This window comes from Limulus polyphemus, unplaced genomic scaffold, assembly GCF_000517525.1.
Source record: "Limulus polyphemus unplaced genomic scaffold, Limulus_polyphemus-2.1.2 Scaffold5294, whole genome shotgun sequence".
In the NCBI taxonomy this organism is placed as follows: Eukaryota; Metazoa; Arthropoda; class Merostomata; order Xiphosura; family Limulidae; genus Limulus; species Limulus polyphemus.
The window spans coordinates 57,414-72,670 of record NW_013670904.1 but is presented as its reverse complement, the minus strand read 5'-3'; the positions used below and the strand labels follow the sequence as shown (position 1 = coordinate 72,670).

General features: G+C 36.4%; 1 protein-coding gene across 1 annotated transcript in view; it reads left to right on the top strand.

Annotated features, from left to right (window-relative positions):
• The window catches only part of LOC106472393 (integrator complex subunit 1-like), a gene marked incomplete at its 5' end in the record, with an annotated part of 45,851 nt that overhangs the window by 1,294 nt on the left and 29,300 nt on the right, over positions 1–15,257 (top strand). The window contains 8 exons of the mRNA XM_013933036.2: positions 1,197–1,358; positions 2,745–2,849; positions 3,042–3,206; positions 8,527–8,638; positions 11,144–11,305; positions 11,913–11,985; positions 12,896–13,068; positions 14,377–14,534. Of these exons, the coding sequence (XP_013788490.1) occupies positions 1,197–1,358; positions 2,745–2,849; positions 3,042–3,206; positions 8,527–8,638; positions 11,144–11,305; positions 11,913–11,985; positions 12,896–13,068; positions 14,377–14,534 (1,110 nt within the window). The remainder of the gene's footprint in view (positions 1–1,196; positions 1,359–2,744; positions 2,850–3,041; positions 3,207–8,526; positions 8,639–11,143; positions 11,306–11,912; positions 11,986–12,895; positions 13,069–14,376; positions 14,535–15,257) is intronic.

Genomic DNA, 15,257 nt, shown 5'->3' with positions numbered 1-15,257 from the left:
TTAAGTTTTGATGAAGTATAATAAAACTGAGTAATGTAGTCCTTATTTTGAATCTTGATGAACTTTGATAAAAAAACGAGCTATGGGCAATTAATTGTAATTAATGCCTTTGTTAGTGGTAATTAGACTCATAACAAGACAATTGGTAAAGATTTTGAATTTTAAAAAAGCTATGAAAGAGTGTAATATCAACAAGTGTGCTAAATTTTACGCTGATATTGGATTTAATGGTGAAGTGGAAACGAAATGAAAACAAACTAGACTTTTATTTTTAATCATTTACTACAGGTTAATTAGTAAAGATTTTAGGATGAAAATGAGTTATTTGTGTAGAAAAGATGTTAAACTTTCGATTTAGGCTAAATTAAAAAAATGTGATTTTTAAAATATTGGGGTCGCTCTTTAAAGGTCAGTGCTATTTTAATCCATATCACATACTATTGGATTGAGAGAAGTCTCTCTTTCTTTAATCCATATCCCCTTTTACTTGTATTTACAATTTACACAATTTTATCCAACAAATTTTTAAATTAAACTATGAGGATGTTCACAAAGAGCATCTATATCAATTTTCACAGGTTTTTACCATTCTTAAGTAAAGTTATGGTGTTAAAACAGTTTATGTTATGTATTTCTTTATCCCTGCCACATTAATTATACATATATGACTGAAAATGTTCTTTCAGAGATTGTAACATCATCTTTTGTTTTGTGCTTAACTTGAAGGTTATAAGAAGTATTAAACAGTGTTTCCTCAGTTTTAAGGGGCAGTGCTACCTTAAAGAAACAGGGACTTTCCTCAGTCCACTTATGCTTTTCACCAGAACTTTCTGTATTTAAACTACAAAATAGTAATAGTATATTGTTTTTAAAGTAACTTTCAAGAGTGTAATATTTTAAGAGCATTCATTTTAATATTTTCTTTAGCTCAAAACTGTATTTGCTTTCCATGCATGCGTGTTTTGTTTAAAATAAGATTAAGAGTGGATTATGTTTTACATGTGTTTATATTAAGCTAATTATAGTAAATAAATGTACCTGGTTATTTTAGTTAACCAACTGAGGAATATTTACACTTAGCATTACAGTTTTTGTTACTTTTTTTACACAAATCTATTTCATCAAACTGAGAAGCAATCATACTTATTATTGTGGTATAGCACAGAACTAATACTAAAACTGGATTTTACTTCCAGGGTTTGAATTTGGTGCTCACACAACCTAACAGATCACCTGGCTCAGATGATGATGACCTCCTGGAGAAGGAAACTTCCGAACACAGCTGGTTGTTAAAGTACATGCCACTACTCCCACACTTTGATGTGGCAAAATCCCAAGCTTGTTTCGTTCTCAGACAGGTACTTATATCAACTACTTCAGATCTTCTGTTGGTTCTTAAGGACACAGTAAACTCTGAATCCAGGGTTTGATTCTCCATGGTGGACACAGCATGGATATTCTTTTGTGTAGCTATATGCTTAACAACAATTAACCACCTATTCCAGAGAGTTGTGTGTGTTTGTTTCTCTTCTCAATCTGTTGTATTTTTTCATATTAACCCTATATGTACCTTTTACAGAATACCATTCAACATAGTGTTATGTATATGATGCCAGAGTTATCAACTATTCATTTTACCATACATTATTGATTTAGTGACACTTTGTGATAAAGGAGAGTAAATACCAGATACAGTGTACAGGGATACTGAGATTCACTGTAGTTCATGGTAGAGGAGGACAAGTACCAGATACAGTGTACAGGGATACTGAGATTCACTGCAGTTCATGGTAGAGGAGGACAAGTACCAGTTACAGTGTACAGGGATACTGAGATTCACTGTAGTTCATGGTAAAGGATGGCAAATACCAGATACAGTGTACAGGGATACTGAGATTCACTGTAGTTCATGGTAGAGGAGGACAAGTACCAGATACAGTGTACAGGGATACTGAGATTCACTGTAGTTCATGGTAGAGGAGGACAAGTACCAGTTACAGTGTACAGGGATACTGAGATTCACTGTAGTTCATGGTAGAGGAGGACAAGTACCAGTTACAGTGTACAGGGATACTGAGATACAAAGTAGATATTTATTGTAGAGTTTATGCAAACTGTATGATGGACAAAAGTATTTTTATTCTTTACATAAACATCTCCTTGCACTCTACTTTTCAGAGTCCGAGTTAAAATATATGTCACCAATTCACATTAACATCTTGATTACAAATACTTGTCCGAGTGAAACTTATGTCACCAATTCACATTAACATCTTGATTACAAATACTTCTGTAACACACCTGGTTTTTTTATATGGCAGACTCGTACATTTTGCTAAAATTTTTCACATTTAGTGTAGATATGCTTAATAAATTCAGAATTATAGTTATCTTTCCTTCTTCAATATGGTGTTGGTTGACTAAAAAGCTTGGATAAAAAGTCTCACAGAAAGTGTAGGTTTTCATGGTTTTTAGGATTTAGGCTACATTGGTTATGTGAGGTAGGTGGAAAAAAGGCATATTTTGAAATGAAATATGTCTTGCAAAAATGTATTTATTGTTTTATATGATATTTTTATTATAAGTAAGAAAATACCTTCAAATTGTGTGTGAAGTCCAATGTTATTTATTAGTTGTAGGTGGTTCCATTTCATAGCATGTAGAAAGTAAGCCATATAAGAATCTTTTTTGTTGAAAATTCAAAGTAAATCATTTCTTGTTTTATATTTCACCATTTTCTGCAGGCCTGTCATGTTGAGAATGATCCTCTGGCTATCAGTGCTTATGTCCACTTCCTGTCAGCTTACAGTCCTGTTGATGACCAACAGAACGTGGGAGACCTTGCCTTGGTAATGTATTATTTTAGTCGGCTAGTACATGTATCAGTTAAAGAAGAGTGATATTTGATCATATGTTTTGACTAGAGAACATTGTCTTGTCATTGTGTTATATGTGATACTGTTCATCAGAAAATTCCTTTAAAGTATAAAAAATTTGCAGACACTAATATTATTAACACTGTGTTCAATGTAATTTAACAGGACATGGCCCAGATGATTGTTGAAAGACCAACAATCGTCAACTGTATCCTTCCCTCCAATGGAAACAGTAGTAGCAGGAAGAATTCTTTCCTCATAGCAATCTCTAAAATCTTCACTACATACCTGAAACAGGTACAGCGACCATCTAAGGAGGCCTATGCCTGGGTGAGGCTTGTTTATTTTTTATCTTTTCCAAGTTAGTGTTGGTGATTCTATAGCCAAATGAGTATCTGCATGTATCTTGAATCGACAGTATAGTTAGTTGTTTCCATGTATTATTTAGTTTTTATTGATCTGCTATAAATCATTTAGCCTTTTCATTTTGTATTAACATGATTGTAGTATGCTTTCAGTTTATTTCTAGTATTAAATAAATGCCAATTTTAAAAAGCAGAAACAAATAGGAAACAAACTCTGAAGATGTGTCTTGTGACTGATTAAGTTTAAATAAGATGCATTAATTTCACTATAATCTGAAGTTACATGTATTCCCAAGTTTTAAATAATAAATATTAACTTACATTGGGATTTTCCTTGTACTGCTGAGGTTTAACCCTTTCACCGTATAATTAGATTTCATGGTCAGTACCCAATTAATGTCATTTTTCCATCAAAAACCATTGTAAATTAGCATTATATTTCACTGTATTATGCATCATGATACATAGAACACACCAACATTGTATAACTTGACATTATGGCATCAATAAGTTACCTAAATTATAGTAAAAAACAGAGAAAATACGACAATCAGCTGATATCTCTGTTCATGGGTGCCTAGCATCATCTGTCAGCTGAGGGATTATTTATACTTGTGTTTCACGCTCATGCTCCCAAATGTTAGCACACCTGGTTTCTGGCTGTTGATTCAAGCTCGTGTGTGGGGGTTTTAATTTTCTGCTTTAGAGGGAAGTATTTTTGACAGTCTTAGTGAAAAGTTGATCTCTGCTGTCAGCAGCAATTAATCTTCCGATACAGTATCTTACCTCCTCTCACATGTACAGGTATGTGACAACCCTCCACCAGTAGTAGTATCATTCCCTCTCTTTGATTCTACCAAACTATCATTTCTCATCAGCCATTTTTCAATTGTGCTCTCTTCTCATGTTCATTTAATTTTTGTTTCCTGCAAAATAGTGATTTAATTTAATTATTCATTTGCTAGTTTGTTTTCTGTAGTTTTGTTCCATGATAACTTTCTTTATCGATTTATTTTATTTTTCAATTCTTCACAGTTTATGATGAATTCTGAAGTTTGTATCACAACTTTTGATATTTTTTCAGTACCCTTACACAGGCTTCAGGCAGGAGGGTCTTGACTGAGTATTTTTTGGCTATCATTCGTTGGGAAATTGATCATTATATGAGTCAACCTTTTTCTCCCAATAACGTTCTACTTCGTCCTGAATCTTCTGAACCTACCCATGATGAGGAGGATCTTGACAGCCCTTTTCCTCCACCTAACTATGCGTGCCATCCCAAGCCTCTCCTGCAGAATCTTCTAGGCGTAATCAGCCTTTTTGGATATGATTTCTTGGGTGTGTTCTATTTTATTCATTTCCCCGATTTCATATGATCCTCTTCCTTCCTTGTTACATGACACCCCTTCCTTAGACTACCTTGTTTTCCATCCTTCTCTTGACATCAGGATTCTCAGTTGAGAGTTGGTGCTAGCATGCCTCACCCTCCACGGGCTTCTGATCATCATGCTTTTGCTTATCATCAGTCTGATCAACCCTCCTTCTACTCTCAGCAGTTGAAGTCACTTTTACCTGTGTGGGGGGCTGATCTTGAAAATCCTATGTATTTATCCGACTCGCACTTTTTCTGTCTTCGTCTTACCCTTACACCTCCTTTCTGAGGCACTCCACACCCTGAAGGGTTTTAGGGGAATACTTTTTCTCTTATTACTTCCACATTGGCACAGTTATCCTCTTCAACCCTATACCTTCACACATGGTTTCTTTGTAGATCTTATTGGAAGGGATGCTCTCTTGTCACAGGTTCATCTACCTTCCCCTTATCTTCATGACTTACGGATGGCTCTTTTTCTCCATCGGTCTGTTTTTGAAGATATTCGTGAGTCTTTGGAAGCTGTTAGACAACATTCAACCCTTTCATCTTTGGATGCTCATTTATCTCCTTCTGATCTCACACCCTCTCCTGTTACTGTTTACTGTCCTGCACCCTCCCATCCTTTACCAGTGCCTACCATTAGGGGTTCTATAATTCATTGTGTTTCTTGACATTGGATTCATCATTGCCAATAGTTCCAGTGACTACCTAGTAGGTTCTGGTCCAGTGGGAGCATGTTTGGTTGATTTTGTTTCCTTATGGGGGGAATTCACTACCGATCCTTGGGTGATCCAAGTTTCGTCAAAAGGACTTTTTATCTGTTTTCTTTCCTCACCTCATTATCTCCTGTACTGATATCCTTCTCATTATCACAGGATCCTTTTACCAATCAGCGTCTCTCTGAGGCTGTGCTGACTCTTCTATCGCAGAGAGCTACTGAACCTGTCAGCCAACCTTCTCCAGGTTTCTTGTGGTTCCCAAGAAAACCTGAGATTGGCGGCGACCCATGAAATCTTGCTTTGGATCCCTTGGACTCCCTAATTACCTGGCCTGGCATGGCCAGATAGTTAGGGCACTCGACTCGCAAGCTGCATATTGTCTAGGCTCGTTGCTTCCTTTTTAGCACGGTTCATTCGCTTTTCCTATCTTGAGGCTTATCAACGTAAATGGAATGTCTTCCACTTTCAGTCTTTGAGTCAAGGTTTTTCCCTTTTTGGTCCACAGTTCCTCTTTATATGGGTTTCCTCATTCGGCTGTTCATTCATGGGTCTTCTGTCTCTTCCATAGTTGGTTATTGAGTGGCATTAACCAACACCTTTTGTTTTACCCGATACCATTTGGTGTTTTCCTCTCCTACCATCTTTCTTTTAATGCATTCCTTCTGGATCCATAGACGTTCTCGTGGACAGATTGGAATGTCAATATTGTTCTTCACTGCCTTACGCTACATCCATTTGAACCTTTGTTCTCATGTTCCTTGTTTCACCTATCCCTTAAGACTTATTTCCTACTCCTTTTAGCCTGAGGGTGGCATTTGTCTGATATCTTTGCTATTGACATTTCACATACGCTATACCATTCCATGTGTGTTCTCCTTTATCTGGATCGACCTTTCCTCCCCAAAACTTCAGCGGCTTGTGAGGGACATTCCTCCTTCTCATAAATTTCACTTCCATCCATATCCCAACTTTATTCTCAGTCTGATCCAGATAGACTTCAATGTCTCGTATGTGCTCTTCATTGTTACATTGCCTGCACGGCTTCCTACTGTGGTTCCTGTTTCCACCTTTTCATCCCCTGGCAACAATCCTCTGTATGTGACCTTTCTCTTTCTACCCTTACCCGTGTGTCCAACTCCTGTTGGTGGAGGGTTAATGCACGATGACTTACGTGTGAGACGCAGTGAACCACTTTGATCATGGGGTTGTATGAGCTCAAGGCTTGTGACATGCGAAAAGATTTTTACATACAGGGGGTAGCACTGACCGAGAATAGTTATACATTGATAGGAAGTAAGTACCTATCAGAAATATATTTTCAGTATAGGAAAATAACTTCCATCCACTAGAGTCACTGTTGGCAGTGAAAGGGTTGAATAATTAGTATTATCTTCACATGTACTACTAAAGTATATATATAGTGAGTATTAACTTAAATTGCAACTTCACATGTTATTGTAGGCCTCCTTTGGCCAGGTTTGACCATGGATGAGCATCCATCCATTGTTAGCTCATATTGATCGCTCGTCTAGAGCAGCATCTCTTGTGACTAAGGAGACCAACACGAGAGTGACAGTCCCGGCTGCAGAGGTCACATATGTGCGTTGATGCTGGTCTGTTGGCTGCCTGTTCCTTTTGATGTGCTCGCTTCTCTTCTGCTGCCACCGTCAATTCCTCTTCACCGATCTTCAGCTGTAAGCCTGGGCATTCTGATATGGGGGACACACAACTCGCCCCCCCTCTCCACCTCAATGACGGAGCCAAAGGAACAGCAGTGCTGATACAGTTTGGTGTCAACACGGTTGCAGGAGCTGCCAGAACGGGGTTGGAATTAACGTCGAACTGCCTTCGAGGCTCCGACTCTGGATTTTTCATCAAGGTTTTCTCCTGAAGCCTTCCATGGTCAGATGCATCCGCAAGGCAGCAGGGGTTTGAAGTCAGGGTTTCTCCCCTAGATGAGCTGCCTTCCAAGGCTGTTGAGCCCCATCTGCCCAGATGCAGCAGTTAGTACCGCCATCATGACCATTGGGTCGTGTTGACCTCATCCGCTCAATCCACCAGATCTGTTCCGCTGTTGTTGGTTTGAAATCAGGGTTTAGCCAACTCCCCTAGGTGATCAATGAACCACCGAACCCGTTATAGTGCGGGTCACCCGCTTACGCCCTTTCACTTCAGTGAAAACACCTTTGCCACGAGAAGGCAGTGAATGGGACTTCCTCAGTAGAGGCTTAACAAGCTGGTCTTTTGGGAGCATTTCATGGAGCGCCAGGAACGACTTTACTCGTTTCCCAGGACGTCCGCCCCCGACCATACTACTAAAGTATATATAGTGAGCATTAACTTGCATTGTGACTTCAGATGTACTACTAAAGTATATTTAGTGAGTATTAACTTACATTGTGACTTCACATGTACTACTAAAGTATATATAGTGAGTATTAACTTACATTGTGACTTCACATGTACTACTAAAGTATATATAGTGAGTATTAACTTACAAGTTGACATACTGCTACAATTTATATATTAAGTATTACATGTACAGGTGAGCTTCATATAGTGTGTATTAACTCAATGGGACATTACATGTACTGCTGAGGTTTATATAGTAAATATTATCTTACAACATGACATTACATCTACTGGAGAGGTTTATATAGTAAACATTAACTTAAAGTGTGACAATACTTTTACTGTTGAGATTTATGTAGTAAGTATTAACCTACAGTGTGACATAACGTGTACTGGTGAGGTTTATATAGTAAGTATTAACTTACATTACATTTACTGGTAAGGTTTATATTGTAAGTATTAACTTATAATGGGACATTATATATACTGCTGATGTTTATATAGTAAATATTAACTTACAGTGTGACATTAGATGTACTGGTGAAGCATATGTAGTAAGTATTAATTTACAATGGGGCATTACATGTACTGGTAAGGTATATGTAGTAAGTATTAATTTACAATGGGGCATTACATGTACTGGTGAGGTATATATAGACAATATTAACTTACAGTGTAACATTATATGTACTGGGGATGTTTATACAGTAAGTATTAATTTACAGTGTGATATTACATATACTGCTGAGATTTATATATTAAGTGTTAGATGTTTCTTAGGGTTAGTTTTGTAAGTGTTGATTCATCTTTCAGCTTATGAAATTACAAATTTTTTTCAGTCAGAATCACAAGGGCATATTCTTGTTCAGTGGGCTAATGGCCAAGCTGCCATAATGCACATTCTGGTTGTTCATACCATGGTGATTCTTCTGACTTATGGACCTCCTGAAGGTAATCGTTATTTTGTTTAGATTCGTCAACTAATCAATAACATGTATAACCTACCATTAATAATACAATCATTGCAAACTGAAATACTCCAAACTTGACTAAATATCTGGGAAACATAAATAAAGGAATTTGAAGTTGTGATAATTTCAAAAAAAAAAGTATGAATGCTGAAATACACAAAAAGATAAAGCACAATACTATTTACACCATGTTAGTTTGTGTAAAAACAGCTCTATGTTGTCACTATTCACACCATGCCAGTTACTACTCACATGCTTATTAGTGTATCTCCAGTGCTCTCTTTTGTTACTACTCACATGTAAGTTGGTGTAACACCATTTCTACATTTAGTTCCTACTCACATATTAGTTGGTGTAACACCAGCTCTGCCTTTAATTAATACTTACATGTAAATTGGTGTAACACCATTTCTACATTTAGTTCCTACTCACATGTTAGTTGGTGTAACACCAGCTCTGCCTTTAGTTACTACTCACACACTAGTTGGTATAACTCCAGTTATATGTTTGGTTACTACTCAAACGCCAACTGGTGTAACACTAGCTCTACGTTTAGTTACTACAACTCACACGGTAGTAACTGTGTAACTCGAGCTCTATGTTTAGTTACCATACACATTTTAGGTAGTGTAACTTCAGCTTTACATTTACTTACTACTCACATACTAGTTGATTTATCTCCAGCTCTGCAGTTATTTACTACTCACATGCTAGTTGGTGTAACACCAGCTCTATGTTTAGTTGCTACTTACACTAGTTTGTGTAAGACCAGCTCTATGTTAGTTACTACTCACTTGTTAGTTGGTGTGTATTACACCAGATCTATGTTTAGATACTAATCTCATGCTAGTTATTGTAACACCAGCTCTGTGTTTAGTTACTACTCACATGCTAGTTGGTGTTACACCAGCTCTACATTTAGTTACTACTCACATAGTAGTAACTTTGTAACACCAGTTTTGTGTTTAGTTACTACTCACATAGTAGTAACTTTGTAACACCAGTTTTGTGTTTAGTTACTACTCACATAGTAGTAACTTTGTAACACCAGTTTTGCATTTAGTTACTACTCACATAGTAGTAACTTTGTAACACCAGCTGTATGTTTAGTTATCACTCACATGTTAGTTGGTGTGTATTACACCAGCTCTGTGTTTAGATACTAATCTCATGCTAGTTATTGTAACACCAGCTCTGTGTTTAGTTACTACTCACATGCTAGTTGGTGTTACACCAGCTCTACATTTAGTTACTATTCACATGTTAGTTGGTAGAACAACAGCTATATGTTTAGTTACTACTCATGTAGAGCTGGTGTAACATCAACTAAGATGTGAGTGATAACTAAACATACAGCTGGTGTTATACCAACTAACATGTGAGTAATAACCAAATGTAGAGCTGGTGTAACATCAACTAAGATGTGAGTGATAACTAAACATACAGCTGGTGTTATACCAACTAACATGTGAGTAGTAACTAAATGCAAAACTGGTGTTACAAAGTTACTACTATGTGAGTAGTAACTAAACACAAAACTGGTGTTACAAAGTTACTACTATGTGAGTAGTAACTAAACACAAAACCGGTGTTACAAAGTTACTACTATGTATGGTTATTACTCACATGTTAGTTGGTGTTACACCAGCTCTATGTTAGTTACTACTCACATGTTAGTTGGTGTGTATTACACCAGCTCTGTGTTTAGATACTACTCTCATGCTAGTTGATGTTACACCAGCTCTGTGTTTAGATACTACTCTCATGCTAGTTGATGTTACACCAGCTCTACATTTGGTTATTACTCACATGTTAGTTGGTGTTACACCAGCTCTATGTTAGTTACTACTCACATGTTAGTTGGTATAACACCAGCTCTATGTTAGTTACTACTCACATGTTAGTTGGTGTGTATTACACCAGCTCTATGTTTAGATACTACTCTCATGCTAGTTGTTGTAACACCAGCTCTGTGTGTAGTTACTACTCACATGCTAGTTGGTGTTACACCAGCTCTACATTTAGTTACTACTCATATGTTAGTTGGTATAACACCAGTTGTATATTTAGTTATCACTTACATGTTAGTTGGTGTTCCTTTGTTTAGTTACTACTCTCAGGCTAGTTTTACACCAACTAGTGTGTGAATAGAACTGGTATTACACCAACTAGCGTGTGACTAGTATCTAACACAGAGCTGGTGACTCTATGTTATTTACTATTTATATGATGATTAAGAATTGGTGTAAAACATCTCTACATTAGTTTAAATACTATTTACACCCTTTTGTAACAATAGCTTCTCCTTAATTTGAGTAAGAACAGTTCCTTGTTAGTTATTATTTAAGTCATTGTTGTAACAATAGCTCCACTTTAGTTATGATACTATTTACATTATGTTGTAAAAATAGCTTTGTTTTAGTTACTATACTATTTATACCATAGTAGCTAATTTTTATTTGTTCAAAATTAATTGCATTCCTAGGAGACCAGAGCCATTTTGAAGAAATGATGGAAGCATGGTTTCCATCTGATTCTGAACCTCCTCAAGCTTTCTTGGTTGATACTTCTGAACAAGCTCTTCTCCTACCTGACTGGTTAAAGCTGAGGATGATTCACTCATATGTTGATATTCTTGTAGATGCTGGTAAAGTGTTGTCAGTCCTGTATGGAATGTTCAATAAACATTGATATTTAATAACTCTTCTCCTATGTGATTAGTTAAAACTGAGAATGATTCAGTCATCATTTGATGTTCTTGTAGATGCTGGTAAAGTGTTGTCAGTTCTGTATGGAATGTTCAGTAAACATTGGTATTTAATAGAAATATAAGCTTTTAGAAGAACATTTGTTAAAACATTGTGTTGCTGGGATTAAATACAGATATTTTTCATAGTTTGGTTCTGAGAATTACAACTTAATCACAATGACTGAATTATGGGGGATATTCCAGTTTTTTTTCTGATCTTCCACTTGAGAAATTCATGTATGAGAACTAGTATTTTTGCATAGATTATAAAATTGTTATTTGATTAACAGTATTCTGAAGAAACAAGAAAAAAATTCTTAATTTGTCAGGTCATCACAATTTGAAGACCAGTGTATCAAGTAATTTCCCATATTTTGTTACACATGATAGAAACTGTTATTGATCACATCATAAAAGAGATTGTGTGTTCACCATTAAATCAGGTTAACCTTGGCACTAGTTTCTTTACTATACTGATTTCTTTAATTACTATTTCTGCTTATAGCCCTGAAAGATCTGGATGCTGGTCAGCTGGTTTTATTTGTTCAATCATTTGGAATCCCTGTTTTTAACATGAGGTGAGTTTTAAAAAAGTAAGCTTAGGATGAAAATGACACAAATACTGCTTTGTAAAGATCCTGAATGTATCATTATGTTAAGAATAAGCTGATGGGAATAGGGTAGAGAATCATCTGTAGGTATTATAGTATTAACAGAAACTGGAGTGTATTATTGTGTTAAGAATAAGCTGATGGTAATAGTGTAGAGAAACATCTGTATGTATTATAGTATTAACAGAAACTGGAGTGTATTATTGTGTTAAGAATAAACTGATGGTAATAGTGTAGAAAAACATCTGTAGGTACCATAGTATTAACAGGAACTGGAGTGTATTATTTGTTAAAAACAAGCTGATGGTAATAGTGTAGAAAAACACCTGTAGGTACCATAGTATTAACAGAAACTGGAGTGTATTATTGTGTTAAGAATAAGCTGATGGTAATAGTGTAGAAAAACATCTGTAGGTACCATAGTATTAACAGAAACTGGAGTGTATTATTGTGTTAAGAATAAGCTGATGGTAATAGTGTAGAGAAACATCTGTAGGTACCATAGTATTAACAGAAACTGGAGTGTATTATTATGTTAAGAACAAGCTGATGGTAATAGTGTAGAGAAACATCTGTAGGTACCATAGTATTAACAGAAACCTGGAGTGTATTATTATGTTAAGAACAAGCTGATGGTAATAGTGTAGAGAAACATCTGTAGGTACTATAGTATTAACAAAAGTTAAAGTTTATTATTGTGTTAAGAATATGTTGTTTGTTATAGAATAGTGAAACATCTGTAGATTCCATAATATTAGCAAAAACCTATAGGAGTTCTTGTGTTTCATCAAACCTGACTTGTTGTTTCAAAGGCTAGGAACTGTTATGTAAACTTTATGGTACTGATTAAACAGGACATTAACATCTATTGGTCTAGTAAGCTTCTGAAAGCCCTGGATATCGCCGTGGAATTTGACAGTAGTTCCGTTGATCAGGCAGTTGTGGATAAGTCTTACATGGCTCAGCTAGTGCAGGTACAGCATCAGCGTGGTGCTGTGGGTGGACTCAATTTTTCTGCTTTGCTGGGAGAAGCAGATTGTGTAGAAATGGGTATGTAGTTAGTATCTAGAAATGAAAGATAGGTTTTCCATTCATTGTAATGCTTCACTGCATATAGTGCAGGGTAAATAGATTCTGTAGGAGTGTGTAAATAGTTATTTCCTATAAATGAAAGATTTTTCTTTCATTCTAGTAGTTTACTTTATACATGGTAGGTGTGGGGTAATTTAAGAATGAACCTTGTGTATAGTCACTTGATTTCTGATGTACAGAGGCTCAATATGTGGAAGAATAAATTCAGTGATTTGACACAGTTGGACTGAAAGAGACAAGTCATAGTGATGAAGTTTAAAGCACAAATAAACTTTATATTTTTTGAAGAAGAAATGGACATAAAAACCGATCAGTTGGAGGAAAGACGTTATTGTGGTATGAAGTAATAAAAACAAACTTTTACTAATAAATTAGTAGATTAATGTAGGCAAACATACATTGTCAGCAGCAAGGGTGGTGGCCCGGCATGGCCAGGTAGTTAGGGCGCTCGACTCGCAATCTGTAGGTCGCGGGTTCGAATCTCCGTCACACCATACATGCTCACCCTTTCAGCCGTGGGGGCACTATAATGTGATGGTCAGTCCCACTATTCGTTGGTAATAGAGTAGCCCAAGAGTTGGCGGTGGGTGGTGATGACTAGCTGCCTTCCCTTTAATCTTACACTGCTAAATTACAGACGGCTAGCACAAATAGCCCTCGTATAGCTTTGCAAGAAATCCAAAACAAACAAGCAAGAGTGGTTGAAGACAATAAAACAACTAGAGAGTCTTGGCTCTCTCTGATGTACATCTGTTCTTCTCAAAGATAAAAAATATGTGTCTGAGACTGCTAAAATTTCATTCCCAAAATATTCTTTCTGCAGATGACACAACAGACAACAGAATGTAGAAGTGTCTCTGTTCCATATGACAATCAGAGAACTGTCCTCCATACAGAAGGATTCACTACAACTACCCCATGGAAGAGTAAATAAGTTAATTGATTCAAACTGCTATAGAAAGTAAAACTTCAGGCTAAATCTATACATTAGGTAAAGTAGGATACAACACATGAAACAGTATCTATGTTCCTTGACTGGATCTGCTACAGAAAGTAACACCTTTGGCTGAATGTATGGCAATAGTTCAAGTTCCCAACTAGAAATTAGAGAATTTATAAAAGAATTTAGAGATGAAATATACACTATAGTATATAGTACTTGTACACTACAGGGGGAACAGACATACAAAGTGTGGTAAACAGTTGTGAAATATAATTTGTATATTACCTTATATTTAATTACTGGCAATTTTGTGTATACTCTAGATACAAAAATGGAACCAACACCAGCCCAGACACCTGTGATCCAGAGAGCTCCTCCTAAGCCTCCATCTGTACTACCTATTCCTCTTGCTTTAACACAGTTATTTGTTGAATCTTCTCCACTGACTGTTGGACAAGAGTTGTTTAAAGGCCTTCAGAAGGTTTGTACTTTATATCTCTGAATTCAGAAATAACCCTGTATAATATATAGAGCTTGTAAAATCATGCTAAGAGGGTTTCCTATCTTGCTGGTGTTGTAAAGCTAGTGAAAACCTGCTGGTGTCTTAAAATTAGCCATATCTGCTAGGTGTATTTCCTGCTTTGCAGTTTTTTTCTAGTGTCTTAAAACTGACAAGAACTTTCTAGGAGTGCTATCTGTCTTGCAGTTCTTGCTGATGTTGTAAAGCTAGAGGTAACTTGCTGGTAGGGTTTCCTCTCTTGTAGTTCTTGCTGATGTTGTAAAGCTAGAGGTAACTTGCTGGTAGGGTTTCCTGTCTTATAGTTCTTGCTGATGTTGTAAAGCTAGAGGTAACTTGCTGGTAGGGTTTCCTGTCTTATAGTTCTTGTTGATGTTGTAAAGCTAATGAGAACTTTTTCTAAGAGTTTCCTGTTGATGTTGTAAAGCTAATGAGAACTTTTTCTAAGAGTTTCCTGTTGATGTTGTAAAGCTAATGAGAACTTTTTCTAAGAGTTTTCTGTCTTGCAGTTCCTGTTGATGTTGTAAAGCTAATGAGAACTTTTTCTAAGAGTTTCCTGTCTTGCAGTTCTTGCTGGTGTTTTAAAGCTAGAGATAACTTGCTGGTAGGGTTTCCTGTCTTGCAGTTCTTGCTGGTGTTTTAAAGCTAGAGATAACTTGCTGGTAGGGTTTCCTGTCTTGCAGTTCT